General features: G+C 46.4%; 1 protein-coding gene across 1 annotated transcript in view; it reads left to right on the top strand.

Annotated features, from left to right (window-relative positions):
• The window catches only part of scalloped (TEA domain transcription factor 1 homolog scalloped), a 129,553-nt gene that overhangs the window by 84,925 nt on the left and 22,076 nt on the right, over nucleotides 1–22,552 (top strand). The window contains exons 3-4 of the mRNA XM_089596454.1: nucleotides 19,357–19,478; nucleotides 19,886–20,024. Of these exons, the coding sequence (XP_089452580.1) occupies nucleotides 19,357–19,478; nucleotides 19,886–20,024 (261 nt within the window). The remainder of the gene's footprint in view (nucleotides 1–19,356; nucleotides 19,479–19,885; nucleotides 20,025–22,552) is intronic.

Below are 22,552 nucleotides of genomic sequence, written 5' to 3' on the forward strand. Positions count from 1 at the left end.
ATAATCCGATAAAACGCTGCCAAACATCCACGGCACACATAATTACACCCGTAAAGTTGCCAGCCCCCACCACCACGGGTATAAGGCACAGAGTCAACGTGTCGTTTACAGAACAACTCGCAAAGCAAACACTCGACTCGATACACACACGCACACACTTTCTCTCAGGGGTGGGTTGAGGGGGGGGGTATGAATTTAGCCCCGGGGGAGCTTACTATCCTTCTAAGCGCGGCCTCGAGATTCCAAGTTGCTCCGAATCTCCGGGAGCGCTTCTCTCTCTCTCTCTCTCTCTTTGCTGATCGCACGCGTATACACACGCGGGAGTGGAGACGAGGAGAGACACATGCCCACTAGCGGGTGTTACAAGTTTAGCTGCGTTGTATATCTAGTGTACGTGTATGTACAGCAGCTCGAAACTGTATGCCAACTCGTGCGAGAGACTAGCACCGGCGGAGTGTACGTAGCTTTGACTGTATAATCTAGTGCTGTGTGCGTCATTGGACGGATGAGCGCTGAAGTTGTTTTTCCCCGGAATGAGCTACTGGTAGTTTTCGCTTACGAGACTCGAAGAGAGGGTGGGGGGAAACATATCATTTGCACCCTGGACAAGACAAATAATTTTCAAGTTGTACGAAAGGCATCATCAAGGGTTCGCCGCACTGTACGAATATTCGAAAAAAATTTAATTCCTCGCTCGGATCGATGAACGTACAAGCTTCGATGAAAGCATTGAATTCGACTAAGCGAGTCAATAATAAAATATACCAGCAACTTAACGTACCCTGCGCCTTTAAGAACCCGAGTAAAATGAATTCAAACTCTCGTGAATGTACATGTACCTGGAAAATGAAAAATGATCGGCGTGCGCGACAGGAGAAGCGCCGAGGCTCGCGGAATGAGTCATGTAGGTGCTTATAAAACACGATGACATTTGAACTCGGAAAGCGCACGCATGCAATAAGTATAACATACTGTCGTTACTGTGCCCATACCGCGATCGAAGGTGCAGTGGTTCTCACCATTGTGCAAACACTTCCTGCCGCACGTACCGTCCCATCAGTCTACCCGCCGATGTGCAAGTAAGTTCTCTCGAGACGCCCCAGAGCATATACTTATATAGGAGCAAGAGAGTGAGTCAATATGACGCGTAATTGCGCAATTACGAGAGCCGGTCGTGTACGCGTGTGTATACACATTGGGTTGGTTTTGCGTGGCTCCCTCCTATCCGGAAAAGAAAGGAGAACGGCTCCCATTTGCATGTCAAATTCGTTTCGATTGTTTTCCGCGCGACAACCTATCCTATATCCCTCCGCTTCTTCTTCTTCTTCTTTGTACGCTTTCTTTTTACACGGGGAAGTTTTTTTTTTTTTTGCTTCTTGAGTTTCATTGCGGGTCGTTTGCATGGTTGATGTGGCTTGGATTGTGGCACTCGGTGCTTTTTGTTTTCTTCGAGACGTATCGATTAGCTTCTTCGTCGGTTCTGTCGGTGAATTGCCTAGACACGTACGTGTTCATCGATAAAGTACAAACGTCGCACCCAAAAACAACAAAAGGACGCTGTAAAATCTCGATCTCTTCGATTTTTCGTCGATTTGTCGAGTGCAACAACCGATCCGCTCCCACTTTTCGCGACGCGAATTTCCAAACGAGCAGGGCTTAGACTGCAGTAAAGCAGCGACGACAAATCGTTACAAATAAGACATCGGATCCCAAGAATAAACGAGGGTCGCTCTCGGCTATTATCTACCCGTGGTCGCAATCTCGCCCGGTTCTCTTGTTTCTTTGTCGAGAGTACACAGCCGGTGGCGTCGATCAATCGCTCAGAGATGTCGGATCCCCGTAGTGGTGGTACCCTTCATAACGCGACGTGTCGTTCGACAGAAATTATCGCCCTTGTTTCGTACTCCAGCGTAATTATTACAGTGCTCTCCTTTCGGCGTGGGTATACGCGTAATTGGCGTCGTTAACACCCGATTCGGAAGACAATGGATATAATTGGAAACCATTTGTATCACCGGCAGTTGTAAACACACGCCGTTTAGCACTTGACGGCACAAAGTACATAATCGAGCTTACCTCTTGATGCGTATACAATCACATTTTCCTGTCGATTTTACATACCTCAGCTCTTCTCTCCTCTTACCTTCCTCTTTTGCTTCCAACGACCTCGTGGCTGTTGGCCCACCGCCAACGACTCGACGACGAGGAAGCTAAGCCCGGTATATATACACACGCGTGTGTATGCCTCGTTGCCCAGTTTTATTCGAGGATCTCTCGCGCTTTCCATTGAAAAAGAGAGAGAGAGAAGACCGATTCCACGAGCCCTTGCCTCAATCTCTCTTTCTCGTGATTATTTTTATGATACACAAGCGTACAATGACGAGGTGCGTGCGCGTGTTTTGAGAGGCGATTAGTCGTGTACCGATGGCCTCCCTCCATCGTTAATTTGGTCGCTCTTTCATGTTTATAACTTGTTTTTATAGGTTTATTTTTTTATTTTTATTTTTTCTTTTTTTTAGATTGAAAAGCTTTTGGCACACGGGTACAAGTACACCGAAATTTACTTGTATGCATTCGTAAACAAGGTCAATGAAACCAGTGTGATTGGAATGAAAAACGCGCGAAACAATGTTATCGACAATGGTTCATCCAATTACATCGCTTTATCTAATTAAACGGCATTCAGGTGAAGGAAAATACATTATTGTTGGACACTATGTACACACCTGTGATTTGTGTCATTTATAATTACACCTCTCGTTCGAAGCCACGAGCTCGTGAATTTCCATCGCGATAAGACGGCAAAGCTCTCCCCCTCCCCAGTTTTATCATCTACCGGCTATGCGCACACACGCGCGGATTGTCCGTGAACAACGACAGATGCACAAGCGACGATTCGCGCGTCGATGAGTCTCTTTGTGCGCATGGAAATATAATGAATTATTGTTGCGCTAGAGGAAATTATTTCAATGCGAGCAGCCCCGACGGTGTAATTAATCGATCGCCCGGTTTTCTTTTCTTTTTGTGTTATTATCGAGCTTTATACGCACGTACCTATGTATATATACGTACAGGGAAAGTTGGCGCAACGACAACCGGACGCCACAGTACGTATAAGCGCGCGCGAGAATAAAGCCCTTGCGAAATATGATTCGAGAGTTAATGACTTTGTAACGAGCGAGGGATACGCTGCGGTTGTGCCTATATGTGTGTGGTACAACATTGTTGCTCGGTTTAAAAATCAACCACAGCCTGCACAAGCGTCGCCTTTTTTTGTATACCGCGATCGCTGAAATTCTCCCTTCTCGCTAAGCTACTGGGTACAGGTGTTCCGGGGAGCAAAAAAATCTCGCTCTTCGGTCGGTTCTCGGGAAGCAGCTGAAAAAATAAATCAAGTGCCTCTCGAGTGTGTCTCGTTGGGAAACTTTGGAGATCCGCCGTGGCAACTTGGCAAACGTATAAAAAAAAAAAAGCGAGGAAGTGAAAAGAAAACAAAGCCGAGTCTATTTATGTACGTGTACCATAGCTCGGCGGGTGCGTTCAACTTTCCGCACGCACCCCCGCGTTGACGACGCGCGTCTCGTTTTCGGCTCTCGCAGAAAACACGCGCAAATAAATCCCGGGTCCTCCTCTCCCGCGACGAGTAGAGGCACCTCCTTTTTTTTTATTTTTTGTTTCCTTTCCACCGTTGGTGCTGATTTTTGTTTTTCCTCTCGTCCCCTCGCCGAGACTTGTTTTTGCGTGTGCGGTTTGGCGCGGAACACGACCTTTTCCCTTTAAAAGGGAGGCATGTGAATTTGCGAGTGGACGACGTTTTATAAACTCCCTCTCTCTCTTTTTGCTGTAGAGTTTGAAAAGTTTGTGGTCGAATTTTTTATGCGGACTCTCAGGAAAGAAAAAAAAATAAACAATAAAGTTTGAGTATAACTTATGGAGCTTAAAACAGCGACTGCTCGGGGGAAGATCGGAACAGTGACTTGGATTAATTATTATTATTCACTTTTGGCGTACGACGCGCGACGAGAAATTTTATATACGATAGGCGTTCGATCGGAGGTTTTCAAACGCGCTCGTTTTTTTTTTTTTTTTTTATACGCTCGATGTAACTGCGCCGCTAATGGAACTGTCAAATCGGTGCTTTTTTTTTAATCGTACGTTATCACCTCGAAGCGAAAGATTTATTCATGTAGAAAATCGAAACTTGTACAAATTTGACTCGATAGTCGTTACAACGACAGCTACGACAGGTACTCGTACAAGATCGAAATTGGCCCCGTTAAATCGGAAAAGCCTCGAGTGCCGCGGATACTAAAATTCCACGTTTTGCCATAGTACAATTTTAATTACGGCCATTAACGAAATACCAAACGAACGTTGTAACCCAATTTGGTGTACGTACAGTGGTAAAGGTAAAGGGGACGCACACGTGAATTGACGTGCCGCACGGTCGTCCTCGCGATGGCGAGTGCAAAATATAACTGTACACTTATGCGTTGCAGAGATTTTTTAATTCGGCTCGGGCTCGAATGGTAAATCAGTTGGAGCGAGATTTTCCGAGCTAGCGTCAAAAATTAAATCCCTCCCAGAGAGCCCCGTAAAACTACCTTCCCCTCTCTCCCACCCGTTGCCGAGATTTATTTTCGAAATTTTATCGGCCGCGCGCATCTCCCGCGTTAGTTCGAGATACTGTAAATTATGTCACGTTTTCGCGCAATTTTCGGAGCCAAGCGAGCGAACGCTGTACCCAGAAGAGCTATAGGAGGAGAAAGAGAGCAAAATGTACGGCGAGGTGGAAATAGAGCGAGAGCCCGGAGGGCAAGTATACCTACCTACGTAGAAGAGTAGGAGGAGGAGGACGAGGAGGAGGAGGCAGCTTTATCGATTTCGGCATACCAGACACTCGGCTTCCGCTTTCTCCTCCTCGGCGATAATTCGTCGAGTCTGCAGTATACCAGTAGCTGCGGGGGGGGGGAGCTTTGGAGGGCGCCCGAGCGAGCGAGCTTATCCCTCGGAAATCTCGTAGCCTCGGGCATACGTTGCCCTCCCTGTACCTACCTTTCGCGCGGCTCGTCACTGCCTACTTTTACGAAATTAATTATACGCCGTCGTTTTGCCCCTCTCTCCTCCCTCCTCGTGGCTCATATTGTCTTTTTCATGGCGAAATTATTTTGCAAAATTTCTCCCCACCCTCTGCGCGCCACAAGAGCTAAATATTTGTTGCGAAAATTGCTCTCGCTCGAAAAGTGCAGCCTTAGAAAATTCATAAGCGGGGGAGCTTTACTCGGCAGCCGCGTGAAATTTGTTTACCGGGTCTACTTGCTCGACGGGATGAATTTATTTTCTGCTGTATACTTGTGTTTTTCAATATAAAGAGCGACGACTGCAAGCTTCGAGTGGAAAATACCAAATCTCGTGTACGCAAGCTCGAGCTTTTTGGATCTCACCCTCCCCCCAAAAATTGTCCCCCAGGATGAACAGTAAAGGCCAAAATGCAAACGCGATGAATTCTCCACCAACAGAGCTATCACCATCTTTCGATGATTGATCATCTCGACACGCGTGTAATAAAATAAAAGCTCTCCCTCTTCGGCTCACCAACACCAAGGGTGAATTACATATCTAGTGCTATTTAATGATGAAAATTTGCTCGCTCAGTGTGTCCTAACTTCCCGTGCCCAACTATTAATAACATCAAAACGGCACGGGCGTGGGGTTGAATCAGTCGATGATAACGCGAATAATAAATTTATGAAACACGATGTAGCGCTCGCCCGCAGGTGTACGATGAACAAATGGGCGGGCGGATACTTCTCCGCAAGCACGTGCGTCGTACCCCGTGATCCGACAATCCATTACATGTATATCCCTCTCGTATCACGCGCAGTACAGTAATAGCCAACAACAGCATCAGGGCTTGATTACGCGCTTCCGAGCGATCGGTAGCCCAACGATCGGTGAGCGTGGAGGTTTATGGTTGTATAAACGTACAGGTGATGGGCAGATTACGCGGCCCGCGGTCGTGCTCCCCCACCGGGTTGTAGCGCATTAACCCTGACGGACGGTCCATCCGATGCCCAACGGGAGGATTCGTCCAATGAGATTTATCCACTCGCCGAGTTGCCAAGAGTGAGAGATGGAGAAAGGCGCTCGCTGCTATATACATGTATTTATATACGCGATCGAGGTTAAAGTACCGGTACTCGAGAGACCGACTGACGCTCGTGCGCTCGAGAAACAAACTCACCGCCCCCCCCCACCCCCTTCCCCGTCTCACTCTGTGGTAATTGTGATATAGTTTGTCGTATCAACAACAAATCCAAATAAAACGAGCACTCGAGCGTCGACGATATTTGTATGGGTATATATCAATATCGAAATAAATTTTACGAATGACTAAATATTATAGGTAATGCCTCTTTCACTGACACGCGGATGTCTTTCCTCGGATCCATGCGTTTCATGAACATCTAATCGACGCTCGGGCGCCAGTGGCGAGCTCAAGTTTGTCGGTATACATCGCGAAATACCCCCTCCCCCCCCGCGAAAGTAATTACAACGCTTTAGCCTCGAAACGTTCTTTCTTTCTTTCTTTCTGGTAGTTGCAGCGAAGCTGTATGTATACATATCTATATATGTGCGCGTACAGCTCGCGAGAAAAGTTTATCCCCGTAACCGGGAGTAGTAGCTGTAGGAAGAGGAAAAAAAAAAAAAAAAAAAAAAAAAACGAGGTAGATGAGAAAGGAGGAGGGAAACAAGTCTCGAGATAGGAAATAAGAAGAAGAAGCCTTTGGTGATTTTTAAGTTTCGTGCAGGTTATTGCGCCCGGACTTAAACTAACTTTTCCAGTTAAAAGCCAGGCCCTCCCTCGAGGGGGTACGGGGGTGGAAAAAAAGGTATAGCTGCGGTAAAAGAGCAGAGAGGGCACCTTGACCCCAAGAACTTTGCGGGACCTCTCCGTCTTCCCTGACGTTCCTCTCCATTTGTTTCCTCCACTCCCGCTGTTCTCCTGCATCGCATCGCCCTCTATCTATCATACGCTTCATTTTTTCCCCTTTTCCATCCTCGTTTTGTCTTCCTCGCTAACAAGGTTGCTTCTTTGTTTTGGCTGTCCGGTTTAAAAATTGATGTAAGAGCCCTTCCTCCCTATTGGTTATTATTTACCTACACTATGTGTACAAGTTGAAAACTATTGGCTATGTAGAACTCACTTGTATAGTCCGATGATGTTGATGCAGTCAAGAGATCGAAAAGTTTTGTTAAGCTTTCATCCGTATAGTAAACCGCCCCCAAAGCCCCATACGCGACAGCGGCAACCCTTGCGATGTACTCCTCCTCGCCATCACCAATCTTCATTTGTCGATCCCAAATCTCTGGTACGGCAATTAAGGGAGTTGTACGCCACGGAGAAGAGCAACCCTCTTTTCATTAGATATCCAAAAATAAGCTCCGCTAAACGGAGCAACACCCATCATATTGTGTATGTGTATTTGTACCGGAAGCCCAAAGCGCCGGTACATTGAATCAATAATCCACTCGGAGGTCGCAGTATAAAGCCACCCAAATCGAACCTCGATTACTTAGGCGCTACGTGATACAACGCATACGATGAGGGGGAAGGGTGAAAGAGAAGGAGGCGCTTATATTACAATAGTATATGTACGTGCTGATGGGTGTGTATACACATTTATCCAGCATATGTGTATGTATTGGTGCAGTATGTTGCTTGGAAACCACAGAGATAAAAGAAGAAGCTGATGGTTGAAGGAGATTAAAGTTTAGAAAAAATTTATGAGCGGGTTGTTAATTTGTCCATGAGGAAGTTGGTTTTACAGCAGGGAATAAAATTGTGTGTCTTTATGGTTTGGTTGACTTTTATTTTCATTGTGATTAAAATTAAGGTTTTCATCATTTTAAAGGCTTAGGATTATTTCAATTTTTCACTCAATCATCAGTCACTGCTTGGATTGTTTACGAGAAAAATATACAAATTTTCATCCATAAAATATAAGCGGCCACCATACGTTGTAGTGTTGTTCAATAAGTATATCTAACGAAATCTTCTTATAAAACCCAAAAAGCTCACACCCTACTGGGCAGCATTCTCTCAAAAGGTAAAAATAAAAACCGATCAATGCACGTGTAGTTACATACGAAAACACACTCGGCGAAACGACGTATAGAAGCTAAAAAGAGAAAAGAAGAAAAAAGTGGGTATATACCTACTGGGCGACAGCCAGCAGATATACGCACACGCTACAGGAGCGTGCACACGTGAAAGAGAAGGAATAAATAAGAGAAGAAAAAAAAAAAAAGGAGGCGTAAAAGCAGCGATGGTGCGAGTGTATGGAGGAGAAAAGGCGAGGCGCGAGTGCCGTGGTGCATATATATATATGCGTATGTGTATAGTGGAAAGGGGCAGCACGCCGCGCCGCTTCGAAGCTGCATTAATTAAACTAGCGGAGGACAATGAGCTTGTCTCTCTGCAGCAGCGCGTTGCTTCGACTCCGTATATACCGTACATGTACACACACCCCGTCCCTCCCCCTCTTGCTCCGTTCTGCTCTGCTCTCTGTAATTCACGCCTCTCACCCCCGCCTACAATTCTCACTCTCGTTTCTCTTTCTTTTGTGTGCGCGTTATTGTCGCACGTGCACATATGTTTGGTACACACGCGAATGAGAGAATCATAGACCACCAGCTCGCTCCTTTTTCGTTGCTCCTCGTGTAAGTATACCTATATACCCCTTTTCGACTTCCTTCGTCTGCATTTCACTTTTTTTTTTATACGCTCCACCCGTGTTCTGTCTTTATCTCTTTCTTTCTTTCTTTTTGTTTTTTTTTTTTAATTTTTTCATTTTTACATTTACTGCGGTAGATAGTATACGTCAAATGTTAATAAACAAAGTCCTGCGGATTCGCACAGTTGTTCTTTTTGCCCAAAAAGGTGTACGAACCATTCAAAAGCTCTCGCATTTTGTTAAGTTGGAATTTTTTTTTACCAAAAATGGTAGTCGCTCCTTCTCAATAACTTTTTCCCCAATGACGCAACTGTAGTTTGTACCTACATGCTTTTGGCAAACAAAAAGTAAATTACTCTGAAAACCAAAAATCCGTACATCCATCCGGAGAAGAGCAAACTCCCTACCATCCCTTGCAACGGAGATTCGTTTGGGGGTGGGAGATTCTTTCGCTCGCAAAACGATCGACGCTCTTTTGCAAAATTCTCGCACGGTGTGTCTTCCGAGAAAGGTCGTCCTGCACCTCCACCGACGAAATACTCGAGCTTCGCGGAAAGTATGCGGTGCAAACATTTAAACCAACAGCAGCGCGGCCGTTGTTGTCGTCGCTCTTCGCACGGGAATCTCAACGATTAATCGGGCTTCGGAATACAAAAGATGCAAGTACTTAATTTTTTTATTTTGGCTCGATCGCTCACGAGTATATCACGTACAGGTAAGCCTCATACCACCAAATCGTTGGAACGAAATTAGTTGACATACATACCGTACTGTTTGACGTATACATTTAGCTCACCAATCAGGCGCTTTATCCAAAGCGGTAAACACCGCGTGGCGCATTACATCGTTATCATCATAGCTTCGCTTCGCCCAGATGCGTAAGTGCCCCCTCCTCCTTCGAGAGCGAGTCGGCCTCCAAAATTCTCCGTTATTTTCCTTCTTCTTTCTTCTCCTATGCCCTTTTGTCTTCTAGGGGAGTGGTCACGGACCTGTCCCATGCGGGGAGGTTAGTTTTTAGTAGGTAGGCATAAAAAAATCGTTATCATCCACATAACACACGTCTCGGGCACTCGAATTCCAGTTATAATTGTCCTCAGAATCGTTATCTCTCTCGAAAAAATGTTTTTGGAGCACTATATGAGAACAAAAACGGGAGGGGGGAGTGTATAGATATCGTTCCACCTAAATATTGTACGTGTTATGCTGTAAGTAGGTATTATTAGTAGTGGTACGCATATACCGGGACAGCCAACTAGTAACTCGAACGCAACTTAATGGGCGGGGAGAACATATAATACATATATGTATGTATACTGTACGGAGAATAAACTGAAGCAGCATTGGCAGCGCTTTTCCTATGCAGCTACAGTCCGTGTCAATAAAACAGTAGTTGCACATCGAGAAAGCAGAGCGGGAATATCCTTAGCAACGGCAATCCGGAAGAGGAGCATATACCTATAAATTAGCGGAAGAGCGCCATCGGCTCTTTCAGAGGTAAGGTCTGACCCATACATGCGGGTAATACTTATCATCGTCCTACAAGGTAACGCGCAAGGGTCATTTAGCCGAAATAATTGCCAAACATTGCTCACCTCGTTAGCCATACAGCCAGCATCTGTTGAACCCAGTGCAGGTACAGTATGGTATATACAGTAGCGTTAGCAAACTCGCCCGAGTTAATAATAATAATAATAATGATAATAATAATATAATAAGTTGTACTTGCATGCAGCAAAGCAGGGAGCCGCGTGTCGGAGTTTGCCCTGTAAATTAGCGTCTTCAATTTGTGAGCGCGCTTATTATTACCGTCGTGGTACGCGTGACCGAGCCGGGCTATGTACGTATGTATGTTTGTACACGCTTCTATACCTGTATACTACTCCCAGCGCCTTTGTTCTCTTTTGCCTCGTGTGTAACGATGTTGTATACACGCGCACACGGTAGTGGGCAGGTACGTGATTATACAATCCGACAGTGTAACAGCTGCTCTTGACGGACGCTGCGCTTGATAGCTCCTCCTCCCAGGGAGCGGAACAGCCGAGAGTTGTGTGTTGTTTTACAGCTGCGGGCAGTGTTGGCCGGTTATTTGCAAAGTCGATATTTTTCGTCCAAAGCCTTCCCGGGGCTGGTAACCAAAGTTTGGAAGAGAGGGTGTTGGCCGCAACCGATGCCCTCGGGAATGCAATTGTTTTGGTATTTGATTTACAAAGGGTTCATATATTTTTCGTTACGCGACGGCCAAACACGGAACAACACGAGTATACAGGTGCGCTTACCTCCCAATTTAAAATCACTTGTGTACACACGTAAGTATATATAATATGGGCTCGTATAATGAAGCCATAAACGCATCAGACGACGAGGGATTAAACAAAAGGATACCGGTTACAACGCTGGGTGCGCATGTAATGGCAAAAGGGAGGGAGGACAAAAGGGTCAATTTGCGTGAAAATTTATTCCCACGTCAACCCCGTTATAAGCCAAGTGCTACGTGTGTGCGCTCTCGAAGAAAAAGAAAAAGCGCTCCATGTAGCTTTGCCTGCGTGGCTCCTTATTCGATTTCCCCAAGATGCGGAGAAATGCGTATAATATAATACCTACTCTTCTTCTTCACTATGTGCTTTGGTTGCTCGCTCCTCCTCGCTTACATAAATATGTTAAACAGGCGCCGGTGGATTATAATTGACAGCGTGAATTATCGCGGTGCATCTTACAACCGATGGAAAAACAATCAGCCGGGATCTATCGCGTCTCTCGAATTTTAACTCTCGTTCGAGGCAAAAATAACGCAAAAACATATGCGCACTCGCTCACCCAAAGGATATATGGGTATACAGACTCGCTCGCTCGCGCCATACCTATACGTGCGGATGAAAGGCATTCCCGGCGCGCGCGCTTCTCTCTCTCTATACATGGGCCAACTGTGCTCTCCTCCTCGAATCGCGATAAAAGCCCCTGGCGATATAATGAGCGTCTTCGCCTCGCCTCGCCGACAAAGGCCTGCTTATCGTCCTCTCCTCCCCGCGTGTGCCTTTCCCTTGTCCTCTCTCTCTCTTCCTTGGTCCTTCCTCTTCTTGCACCTTTATACAATATATACCACCTTTTTCTGCGGCTGGCTATTTCTTTTGCGGCGGTGGTTCGCCTCTTTGCGCAATTTCGGGCCCGGCTTGCTGGTGGTGCGATGCTGCCCGCAGATTTCGGGCCCGTGGGATAATCGAAGCACCACAGGCTGCGGACTCTTTCCAGAAATGGACGGGCTCTCGTGTCCGGGTGTCGAAATCAAAACTTTGGGGTTTCATCACGAGTCAAAAAAAAAAAAAAAAAACTACACACGACAACGAGGCAAGTTATCGCTAGTATCTTTGTTTTTTTCGTTTATCGCTGGTACAAGATAATTCTAATTGTGGACATGAACAAACAACATTTTATCTAATCTTTTGCCCAATAGTTTTGTAAATTGATTCGTTACAAAAAAAACTAAACCATTTGTGTAGGTTCTCATGCATAATGGTATTTATGAAGATAATGTACTTGTTCAGAAGCCCCCATGTGCAGGTGATGGTTTATTAAAATATTGGCTGGTAAGAAAAATGCTCTTGAATATATTCGATTGCGTAGGAAAATCGAAGGGAGTCGTTTATCACCGAGAAGCAAACAATGAAGTAAATTATTATATAATGAATTATATATCAAATACACTCCCGCATCGAGAGGACGATAATCTACCAGCGTGTAAGCACCACTTGAGCCACCCTTTCCTCCTCAGTCCCCGTTGAAACCCCCCCCAAAAAAAAATATAGACACCAGCAGATACAGAGTATAAATTCCACGACGCGCGTAAAAAGAGTCGATCGTCCAAAAGAGCGGATAATTTATTACTCCCCTTAACATATATTTAATACTCGCCCTCGTGCGAAAAAAAACGAGGAAAAAAGAAAGGGTGGAGGGCGGAGAAACATCCAAGTCTGCCCGCAAATTAATTAAAACCGGCGGCGCTCTTTACTCCACCCTACCACCTCACTGCAACACCGACGAGAGCGTTCTCGTAAAATTGAATAAAACATTGCCCCTCCGCTCGCGCGACCGCGGAATCGATGCAATCGAGCCCCTAATTGATGCACATGTATATTTTATACGCCCTCAGACAGGATGGGGGGGGGTGTTGAACACATCTGTGTAGCGTTAACTGCCACTGTTATTACTTTTTGATACAAAAAAAAAAAAAACGAGGGAAAGTTGCGATAACCCTCACGGGAGATCGTTAAACGCCGTCGCGACTGCGAGTATGTGCGTGGGTGCACGTAGTCGAAAGTCCTTAAACGCACGCAGAGAGAGAGAGAGAGAAAAGTAGCTCTCGGAAGAGCATTCAATTATTGACCGTCTGTGGCGACGAGCGTTGACGACGACGACAACGCTTAGGGACGTTTCGCTCTCTTGCGCGCCCGAGTATTTAGGGGGCAGAGCCGCTTGAATAATTCATCGGGCAGAGAGGGCAGTACGGTTAATCCAGCGGCTTTGGGAGCACGACTACATGTAAATTAATCCCTCTAATTGCGACCGACGACAGCGATAGTCGAGTTGTTTCCACCCCCTCCCTCCGCCATCCCTTGCGTTATACACATTTCGGGGTGCGTACACTCGTTTGAATGGTCTTTACGGATGTCACGGGGTAAGGGCCACGATGGTTTAATCCGCGCTTTGGAAACGATGAGTAATCTTTTGTGTTTGCGTGTATCTGAGGAGCCTACAATATTCGGCCGAAAGACGATTAGGGGGTGGGACCGGTGGTGAAATATTGAATACCGAGGGAAGCTATACTAGTTCTTGACGATTGTTTTTTTATGGCGGACGGTGAATTTTATTATTATTACTTTGTTTTTTTCACATTATTTTCTGCCAGTAGTACGTGTAATTACATCGAAACACCGTGTGGAGTATCTTGTAATTAACACCATCTCGTCGATGCCTGAGTATGTAGTATGTAACAGCTACTGTTGCAACAGTTTGTGTTACGCGTAATTACCGCAAGCAAATTTGCGTGGATTACCGTGAACGAAAGTTGAATCGGAAAAAAAAAAAAAAAAAAAAAAAAACGCAAAGAAGAAGAGAGAATAAGAGAGGAAAAAAGGGCGCGCTGATTGCATCCGACGTAAAGGGGACGTAGCTCCTCGTTAATTCGACGCGTGTGGCAATCAACCAAAAGGGGAAACAGAAATGAAGAGTCACAACACTGTTTTCTCCCTTTTTTTTGTATCTCTATTATTTTTTTATTCCCCCGCAAGTGCATCCGAAACTGAAAGAGACGACGTACGGGAAAAACTGAATAAAAGAGCGAGACTTTAATTGCGCGCGTCCTCCTCGTCGTATTACAGTAGCACTTGGGGGGTTGTTTGTTTGTTTGTTTTATTATTGTCGGAAAAATCAGCGCTCGATTTCGCGTAATTAAAAAGTCGCGTGACTGAAAGAGCACAAGTAACAGAGGGTGCGACGAGATGATGTGCGATTCATGTGTTCGAGTCGCGCTGTGCTTATTATACGCGATAAACGAGGCGCGAGAATATTCATTAGAGACGAGTTTTTCGGGAAGATGGTTTTTTGCTCTTTTCTTTTTTTTTTTTACCTTCCTTCTAAACGGCAGAGCGGAAAGATAGAAAGCTTTTTCGGTTTAATCGAGCGAACGAGCCCAGGCAAGTTTTTCAGCCTCGTCTTTTCTTTCTTTCTTTCCTCCCCTTTTTTTCGGATGACGCGTAATTAAAGTTTCATCTCGTGCACGTTTGGACGGGATTTTAAGTGTCGACTTTATGCCTTTTAATAAGTCGTAGGGTTCGAGGGGAGGGAGGGGAGCTCTCTTTCGCGCTTAGAAACGTACGAGCTGACTTTTTTAATGGGAATGAGAGGAGGAGTCTCTTTCTACTTTTATTTTCTCCCCCCACCCCATCGGGAGAGAAATAGTGAATGAAGGCTTAATGGGTTATTCAAATGCGATTTCCATGCTAGTTTCGAGATACGGGAGTCCCTCTCTCTCTCTTTCAAATTTAATCCGAATGAATGGCTCTCCGCGAGACGCCAAGTTTTACGAGATGCATATACCATTACTCAACGCCAAGGGGCGAAAAGATGTAACCTAATTTCCGTTAAATGCTCCTTTTGTCCGATGCAGTTTACGTATATACGGGGCAACGCAGGATGTTTTGATCTTTTCGAGCCTAGCGGGGTATTATTAAGTTTTCGCGAGCGTCATAATTCAGGGGCTCACCGAGCGCGTTTAATCGGACGCGTGGCTCTTTCTTTTTTTCCTTTTTCCCCCTTTTCCCCCTCCGGGTCCTATTCACCGCGCTATTAATTTAGAGCTTCATTAGACCGGGAAAAACCATTTACAGTCACAAAGTCTCTTTTCACTTGGCCCCTCTTTTACATTTATACCCTCTAGCGTACACGGATTCAATGTTTTTCCTTCATCAACCTGCATTACACGCTCAAATGAACACTCTATAAAACAGTGGTAAAAAAAAAAAAAAAAAAAAAAAAAAAACTACTCCACCCGCACTCGCAAGGATCTCCCTCAAGGAAATCCGATCGAAATTTCCTTAAAAATCCGCACGAGTACGTACATCGTAAGTATATAGGTGCATCCTTCGACCGGTGCACGCATATGTGCCAACAGCTTGGGTCCCTTGCACGCAAATATCCAGCTGCTTACACGCCATGCCCGGCATACGTGTGTCGGTGGCGTTGACGGCAACAGTGGAAGCAGCAAAAGGAAGGGACAGCAGGAGACGGACGATATATAATGTTCCGCGATATTAAACGGGACGCATTCCAGCGTATACGCCCTCCTTTTTCATCCCACCCCCTCGACTCCCGTATATATTTATACGCGCCGCGCCCTCTTTCTCCCCCCCTCCCAATGTACTTTACATGTATACCTATACCACGTCTCCGTTTATCCTTTTCATCTGCTGTACATGTATAAGTGGTTTTTCTCTCCTATTCATACACCTACGTAAAACTATTATCTCGTTTATTTATTTTTTTTTTTCGCTCTCGCGTCTATTTTCTACTCGATTTTTCCGGCCCCTTGCACCGGCTTTGTCAAACAGATAAATATAGGCGGCCAAGCTCCCGCAGATATGGAGGATAAGGCCTTTTTTCGATCTCAATAGGATAGAGAGATAAAGGGCTCGTCCCTATACATCCTACGGCATTCATGTGTCACTGGGCTTTTTTCCCCACCCCCGTTCTTATTTTTTTGATCCCGTTAATTCGTGTGCCTGTTATATTACCAATGTGAACCTTGAATTAAAAGGTACAATACATAATTGGTACCATGTACATTATTCCCCGTCTCTTTGGATGCAGCACACAGGTATGTGTATAGGTATTATACGGGTCGTACAGCGCAACCGGAGTGATCGCAGTAGTAACAGTCAGTCAAAGTCAGACTTAGTCCAAAGGAGGCAAGCCGGTACACGCGGAAGAGCGATGCGTCTGCGTGCGAGGAGGGCCCCTTGCTCGGCAAATTTACAGCCCTAACACACCATTACGTCCAACATACGTCCATATATATACGAGCTCGTATAGCAATTGCACCCTGATAATCATCTTTCACTCATCGTTAAAACCACTGAATGATTATCCCTTGCGAAAAAAAAAAAAATTTACAGAGTCGTGCAGAGAGAGGAGATTTTTCCTTGCATCACCCAGGTATCAAATAAATAAGGAACGAGACGCCCGCGCATGCCTTCAATTCGGTCATGTAAAAAATACCACGGAGGAAAGATAAAAAGGAGGACGATTCCACATGCGCACACATTGCAGGGTATGGTGGAAAATTTCCTCCACCTTCCCACCGAGTATACGCGGACACAGCGATCCAAGAATTTCCAGTTTTCCATCTGCTCCCCCCATTCATCTGGCTATTTTTCCATAGCGTCCGGTCCCCGTTCCCCTGCAGTTGTCCACCAGCCCACACTCCCACGGTACAATACACGTACATCTGGAACTGCCGCCAGCACCGGACTATGCGCCCAGTCTTGCTTGACATTCCGAAACGCCACCCTCGCCTTCTCCTCCCTTCGCTGTTCGCCTGGCCGTACTCCGTATCCTTCATCCGAGCATTTCCAGCCCTCGAGAGCACAGTACCGGCGCCCATATGTGTATATATATACACGTACGTATAATATGCGCGAGAGGCAAATGCAGCCATGCGTCATCCTGCCGTGATCTATGCATCCTGCCCTGACGTATACCTACCTGTGACATTCACGTGTATGCTCGGACTCTATACTCGGGTGACCCATCTTCTCCTCTTCCTCCTTCTCTTGTACGTGCAGTACATAAACATACGCTCTGTCGGCCCACGCGTATCTGTACACGAAGCTATATAAAGGCAGCAACGACACCACACTCTCTCTCTCTCTCTCTCTCTCTTGACCTCTGGCAATTTTTTTTCTTTTCCCTCCTCTTCTATCACTTCTTATGCGAGCATATTATGTACCTGTAATGACTCGTACGAAAAATCGAGCCATCGGATGACAAGCATCGTCTCGTTACGTTTCGTTGGAGGTACACGCGTGCCATCCCCCGTCGTAAGATATAATGCTCCTCGTCGTCTTGTGCCCTGATGAATTTTTATTTTTACCATCCGACTAGTGTAAAACAGCTCATCCAGTCGTTTTCTATTATTTTTCGCTCGAGAGAGGCCAATTTTCCCAAGAGACGATCATTCCAATGCACGATCTCAGTGGGCTGTAATTGATGATAAAAACAAAGGAATTATCACGACAAAGAATAACAAAACAATCGCAGATGTAAAGGTAAACCCGCAACGAGCCAAGGTAGGGAGCCATGTAAGGGACGGAGGGGCCACGTCGTAAGGTCGCGCACAGGTACGCGTAACAGGGTAGCAGAATCGCTCCGAGCGATCCAAGAGGCTTCCAACGCCACTGGCAGCTGGTAGGGGGAGTGAACACGTATCTATACATGTATACAACCCGCGAGCCGAAGGAGGAGGAGGAGGAGGACACACTCCACCCCCGCGTCGAAAGGGCGGAGCAAACCAGCCGCCCACGAGTCTCGCTCTCTGTTTCCCTGAGTACAGAGCTTCTCGCTCTCTCGGCGACTTGCCCTCCCTCTCTGCAGCGCGCTCCCGTATACGGACGGCGTGCTGTGATACGCGATATCAGGCCAGTGGAGGGAGGCAGGGGGTCCACTTGTTGCGCCTCGCGTCGTCCAATACTACGCTCGGCTGCTGCTCGCTCCCTCTCGCCTTCCCCCCCCCTCCCCTCTGTTTTTCTCTACGCTAAGCTCTCTTTCTTCCGCGCCGTTTTGCCACCTCCCTTCTTGCCTGCTCCTGTTCCCTCCCTTTTGCTTTCCCACGGCGACTGCGACGCTCGACTCTTTACACCAAATTTCAAAATAATCCCCGGTCACGTCACTTCCCGGGTTTGAAACCAATAATGAGCAAAAGCACAAAAGTACAGCAAAGTCAAAGCGGGTAGCGATGTACATCAACCCCTACGCGCGCCAAAACAACTCATCGGCTCAAAAATACCTACGCGAGTATGGGATGGATGTAGAGAGGGAGCGCGGACCGAGAACCCAGGAGTTTGCTCGGGAGCAAATGAACCCGTTGGAGCCATCAAAAAGAATGCCAGGAACTCCCGGGGGGCGGGGGGCCGAAATTCTCGGTCAACAAGTTAGCTCTCTCACCCTTACACCCCCACCCTCTGAAAATCGCGGAGATGTTGGTAGGTAATTCAGTTTTCCTCGACTCCACGTGCATTTACTCCTCTCTATGTCTGTTGCGTCAATGTATACGCATCATCGTTGGAAAAAGGCACTCGTCCCTTCCTGCTCTTCAAATATGTGGAGGTGGGAGGACGTCGGCAACGACAGCAATTTCCGAAATTCGCGAAAATGACGTCGTCATTGCTAAATCGTAACTCTCCGGGGCCACGAGTGACCGCTGTTGCTTGCCGTATATACGTATGACCTCTGCCTCGCTGTACCCAACCCCCAAAGTGCACTTCGCGCGGGAGGCCGGCGTGCCTGCGTCGGCAATCCTCCGGAAGTCTTAGGATTCCACGAAATTTCACGACCTACCTTTACACCCCCGCCCGCCCACCCTATCTTGGCTCTTGGAAGATAAACTCGGTTTAAACGAAGGGGCTGGGGCGCACGTGCGTGCAAGGGGAAGGGGATGCAAGCGCTGTGCGCTATGCGAACTTCAACGCGAGGAATTTTTAGACGAGCCGCGGATTTTCAACCTTCGAGGTTTTTTTTTTTTTTTCTGCTACCATACCTACCTACCCTCTTCTACGTGCGTGTACATTTTGGACAAGGCATTTGATTGCTCGTTTGGTTTTGAGGCAACAAGACGATATTGGCACTGACTCTTTTCGAGCATCCAGAGGTAGGGGATGCATGGGCATCCCAAACGTCTACACTTCTAGGACAATTAATGTTATTTCTATGAATTTTATTACCATAAAACTACCATCACATTACCTACGTGACTTTGGTACGATATTTAAAATAAAATAAAAAATAAAATAAAAAAGAATGAGCAAACAGTGCCAAGTGTATTAAACATGAAAATTTTTTTGTATTGTTGCAGGCAGTGCGGTGGCTGCAGCCGACACCATTTCCTCACCGTGGACACCCGCAAGTTCCGGGCCGCCGCCCGACGCCAACGGCAGCTCGGATACGAAAAATCTCGACGTTGGCGACATCAGCGATGTTAGTACTTTGTTTTCTTTTTTTTTTTTTTTTTTTTTTCTTTTGCTGAAATTTCATCTCGATCGCTTTCTTCGACTCTTTCATCCTTACATTAGTTCCCTGCTTGCGAAAAAATGGAAACCTGTCGGTACTCCCCATTTGCGAACGGCTTTTAAGTAAAAAAAAAAATTTTCCAGATAATTTTCAACTGTTACAATTTTTTCATTCCAATCATATGAACGGTACATTTTAGTTCACGTGAATATAGGCAACGTAACCAACATCGGTACTGAAATATTTTAAAAAACTCATTTCGGTTGACATCGACTTACTAGTCTCAAACTTTATCAAGTACAGTAGAAATGATGGAAAAAAAAAAAAAGAAAAAAAAATTGATTAACGCGCACCTCGCGCTTGCGATTCGACAGGACGAAAAGGACATATCGGCGGCGGATGCCGAGGGCGTGTGGTCGCCGGACATCGAGCAGAGCTTCCAGGAAGCACTCACCATATATCCGCCATGCGGTCGTCGCAAAATCATCCTCTCCGACGAGGGAAAGATGTACGGTAAGTTAAACGGCGCCTCTTCTGCTTTTTATACATTATTACGTAACTACATTATTTTGCACGATAAAAAAAATATCCGCACGAAATTCCCAAAGGTCCAGAAAAATCGCAGATAAGAAGAAAAAAAATATAGCCAAATAAAAATGATTCGAGCACGATGATAGCCGTGGCATAAGTATGTACGAACGGAAAAAAAGGAGAAAAAAAAAGACGGGGATGTATACGTCTCAGCAGCGTCCCTTCCTTTCTCCGACGGAAACGTCGTCAACATTGCTTCCCAAGGGATGAGACCGAAAGTAGGTATACATATGGGGGAAGAGAGTGCAGAGGGGAAGCTGGCCGGCGACGGGGCCGGTCGTTATTGCTACGAGAGTTGAGGTCAGTCTACGTGACCGCGCGGCGATATTGCCTCGCAGCCATACGAGACACACTCGCCGACCGGCCATCGGGCCACTAACACTACCATCACCACCTCGCCCGGCTGGTGGCACATGCTCCATCGCCGACGACAGAAATAGTGCTGGTGGTGGTGTCGAGGCCATATAACCACCACCACCACCATGGCCAGCCCGAAGCAATAACGTTCTCGTCTCTCTGTCCCCCTCCTTATTCAGCTTCTTCTACGGCGCCGCGAACGGCACCCCTGCGTCCCGGATGATTTCATTGCTTCTGCCCGATCTCGTTCTTATTCACTTCGACTTGACAAAAGAATTTTATCGCTCATCCCGCTTCGCGCCTCGATACAACTTTACCCCCTCCTCTATATATACATATATCCATAGGGGGTGTGGGGTGTTTCTTTTGGTCGAGAGATATGCCCCCGATATATCGTTGCACCTCGTTGGGCTTCGCTTTTCAATTACTATACTATCCCACACTTGGATATCAAGTGGCGACTTTTTTTTTTTTTTTTTGTTTTTTTTTAATACCAAACTCGCGAGCTCTCCCAATGAAGATCCTCATCAAAGTCGAGCTGTTTCGAGCAACAAGAATTTAAGAAGCAAAGCTCGAGTCTTAGCACGCGGCAATTACGATCGAAGGCTTTGCCCTTTTCTCTCTTGTCCTCGATTTGTCCTAGGACACGTAAGATGGTTCAACGTGCCCCGTCATCGATCGTCGTCCTGTGTCCAAGCTGATTTCGCAAATGCAAAAAAAGGGCTTCGGTCCGAGCAAATGGAAGCCCTTTCCTCGCCCCTTTGGCGTCCCGGATTAAACGTGCAGGATCTTCGGGGTGATTCACGCGTCTCCCTTGTTTCCCTTTTCGTTTCGGCTTCTCGACCCAACGAACCACGGATGAAAACGAAGCCCTCGCCCTACGGATGATAAGGCGCGTCTGAAGGGGATCAAGGACGCATTAGCGCCTTGGAGAGATCCTGATTGTCCAGTAACTAGTGAATTTTTTTGCTCTTCCCCCAGAACACGCACTAAAGAGTAAAACCCACCTATGTAGGTATATTATGAACATGTCGCGTGAGAAAATTGGCAGACTTGTGCAATCCAACTATAATGTGTACGTACGCAGCAACGACATCCGGTGGATTATGCTTCGTTTTTAGTTATAAGGTGTCGCACTCGCAGCTCGTTAGGTCTAACGTTGCCGGGCCTCGATTTTTCACGCCCATGTGGCTCGTTAGGGAGGAAACAAAAATATCTCGGCTTTTCCAAGAATATCCCGTTGCAAAGGAGGGCAAACAATTTGTGGCTCGGTGCAACGCGCCTTTGGTAACAATGCGCATCAGCTTCGCTGAACTGTGACGTTAGAGGCAAAGACGGCGTGAGCGGGAAATTCAATATTTGCACGTCCAGCGGGGGATGGTAGCTCGGCCGGGCGACCTCTCGCCCTCGTCTTCTTCTCTTTTCTCGGTTACGGTGCGAAAGGTCCGAAGGGACGACGACGCCTCGCTTTTCTCGTATGCATAATATACATATATACGTGTAACTCGGCGTCCCTTTGGTACTGGCGCGTGTTGAAGGAAGGGGAGGGACGCGAGATGGAAATAAGGGATATTGCTCCGGTGACAAAGAAAAAAGGGAATCTTGGGAGGGACGAAAAAAAGGGATCTGTGTCTGTTGGGGTGAGAACGAGGTGTGGGGTATCCCTCAGAGCTCGCCAAACTCGCGTGGTTGGCTTTCCACGTTAAGATATTACGAGAAACTCTACGATTTTTTGGTTTATTTTTTGTACTTATAAAAATTCATTGCAGTCGTTTATATTTTTCTTAATAATTTAATTTTGTCAGCAACCACTTCATTTTCAATACTTGTTGCTCGTAGACATCGATTGATGTGGCGTATTATTTTTTCCTCCTACACTAAATATAAATTATTTATAAAACTTTCCACAGTAATTATCATTGAACGGGGTACAAGAGAGGGAAAGCGAATGGGTGAAAAGCTTCGCTGTCCTTTGTGCCGAGTTCCGTGGAGAAAGCAAGAAATAGAGGAGGGAGTTTGTCGCGCCAGTGGATAGTAGCGCGTCCAGTTATTGACCGGTGGAAAAGGGTGTCGTCGTCGTCTTTGGCGCGTCC

The sequence above is a fragment of the Copidosoma floridanum genome, unplaced genomic scaffold (genome assembly GCF_036245765.1).
Source record: "Copidosoma floridanum isolate Cflo_tuat_1 unplaced genomic scaffold, Cflo_Japanese_pri ptg000030l, whole genome shotgun sequence".
Lineage (NCBI taxonomy): Eukaryota > Metazoa > Arthropoda > Insecta > Hymenoptera > Encyrtidae > Copidosoma > Copidosoma floridanum.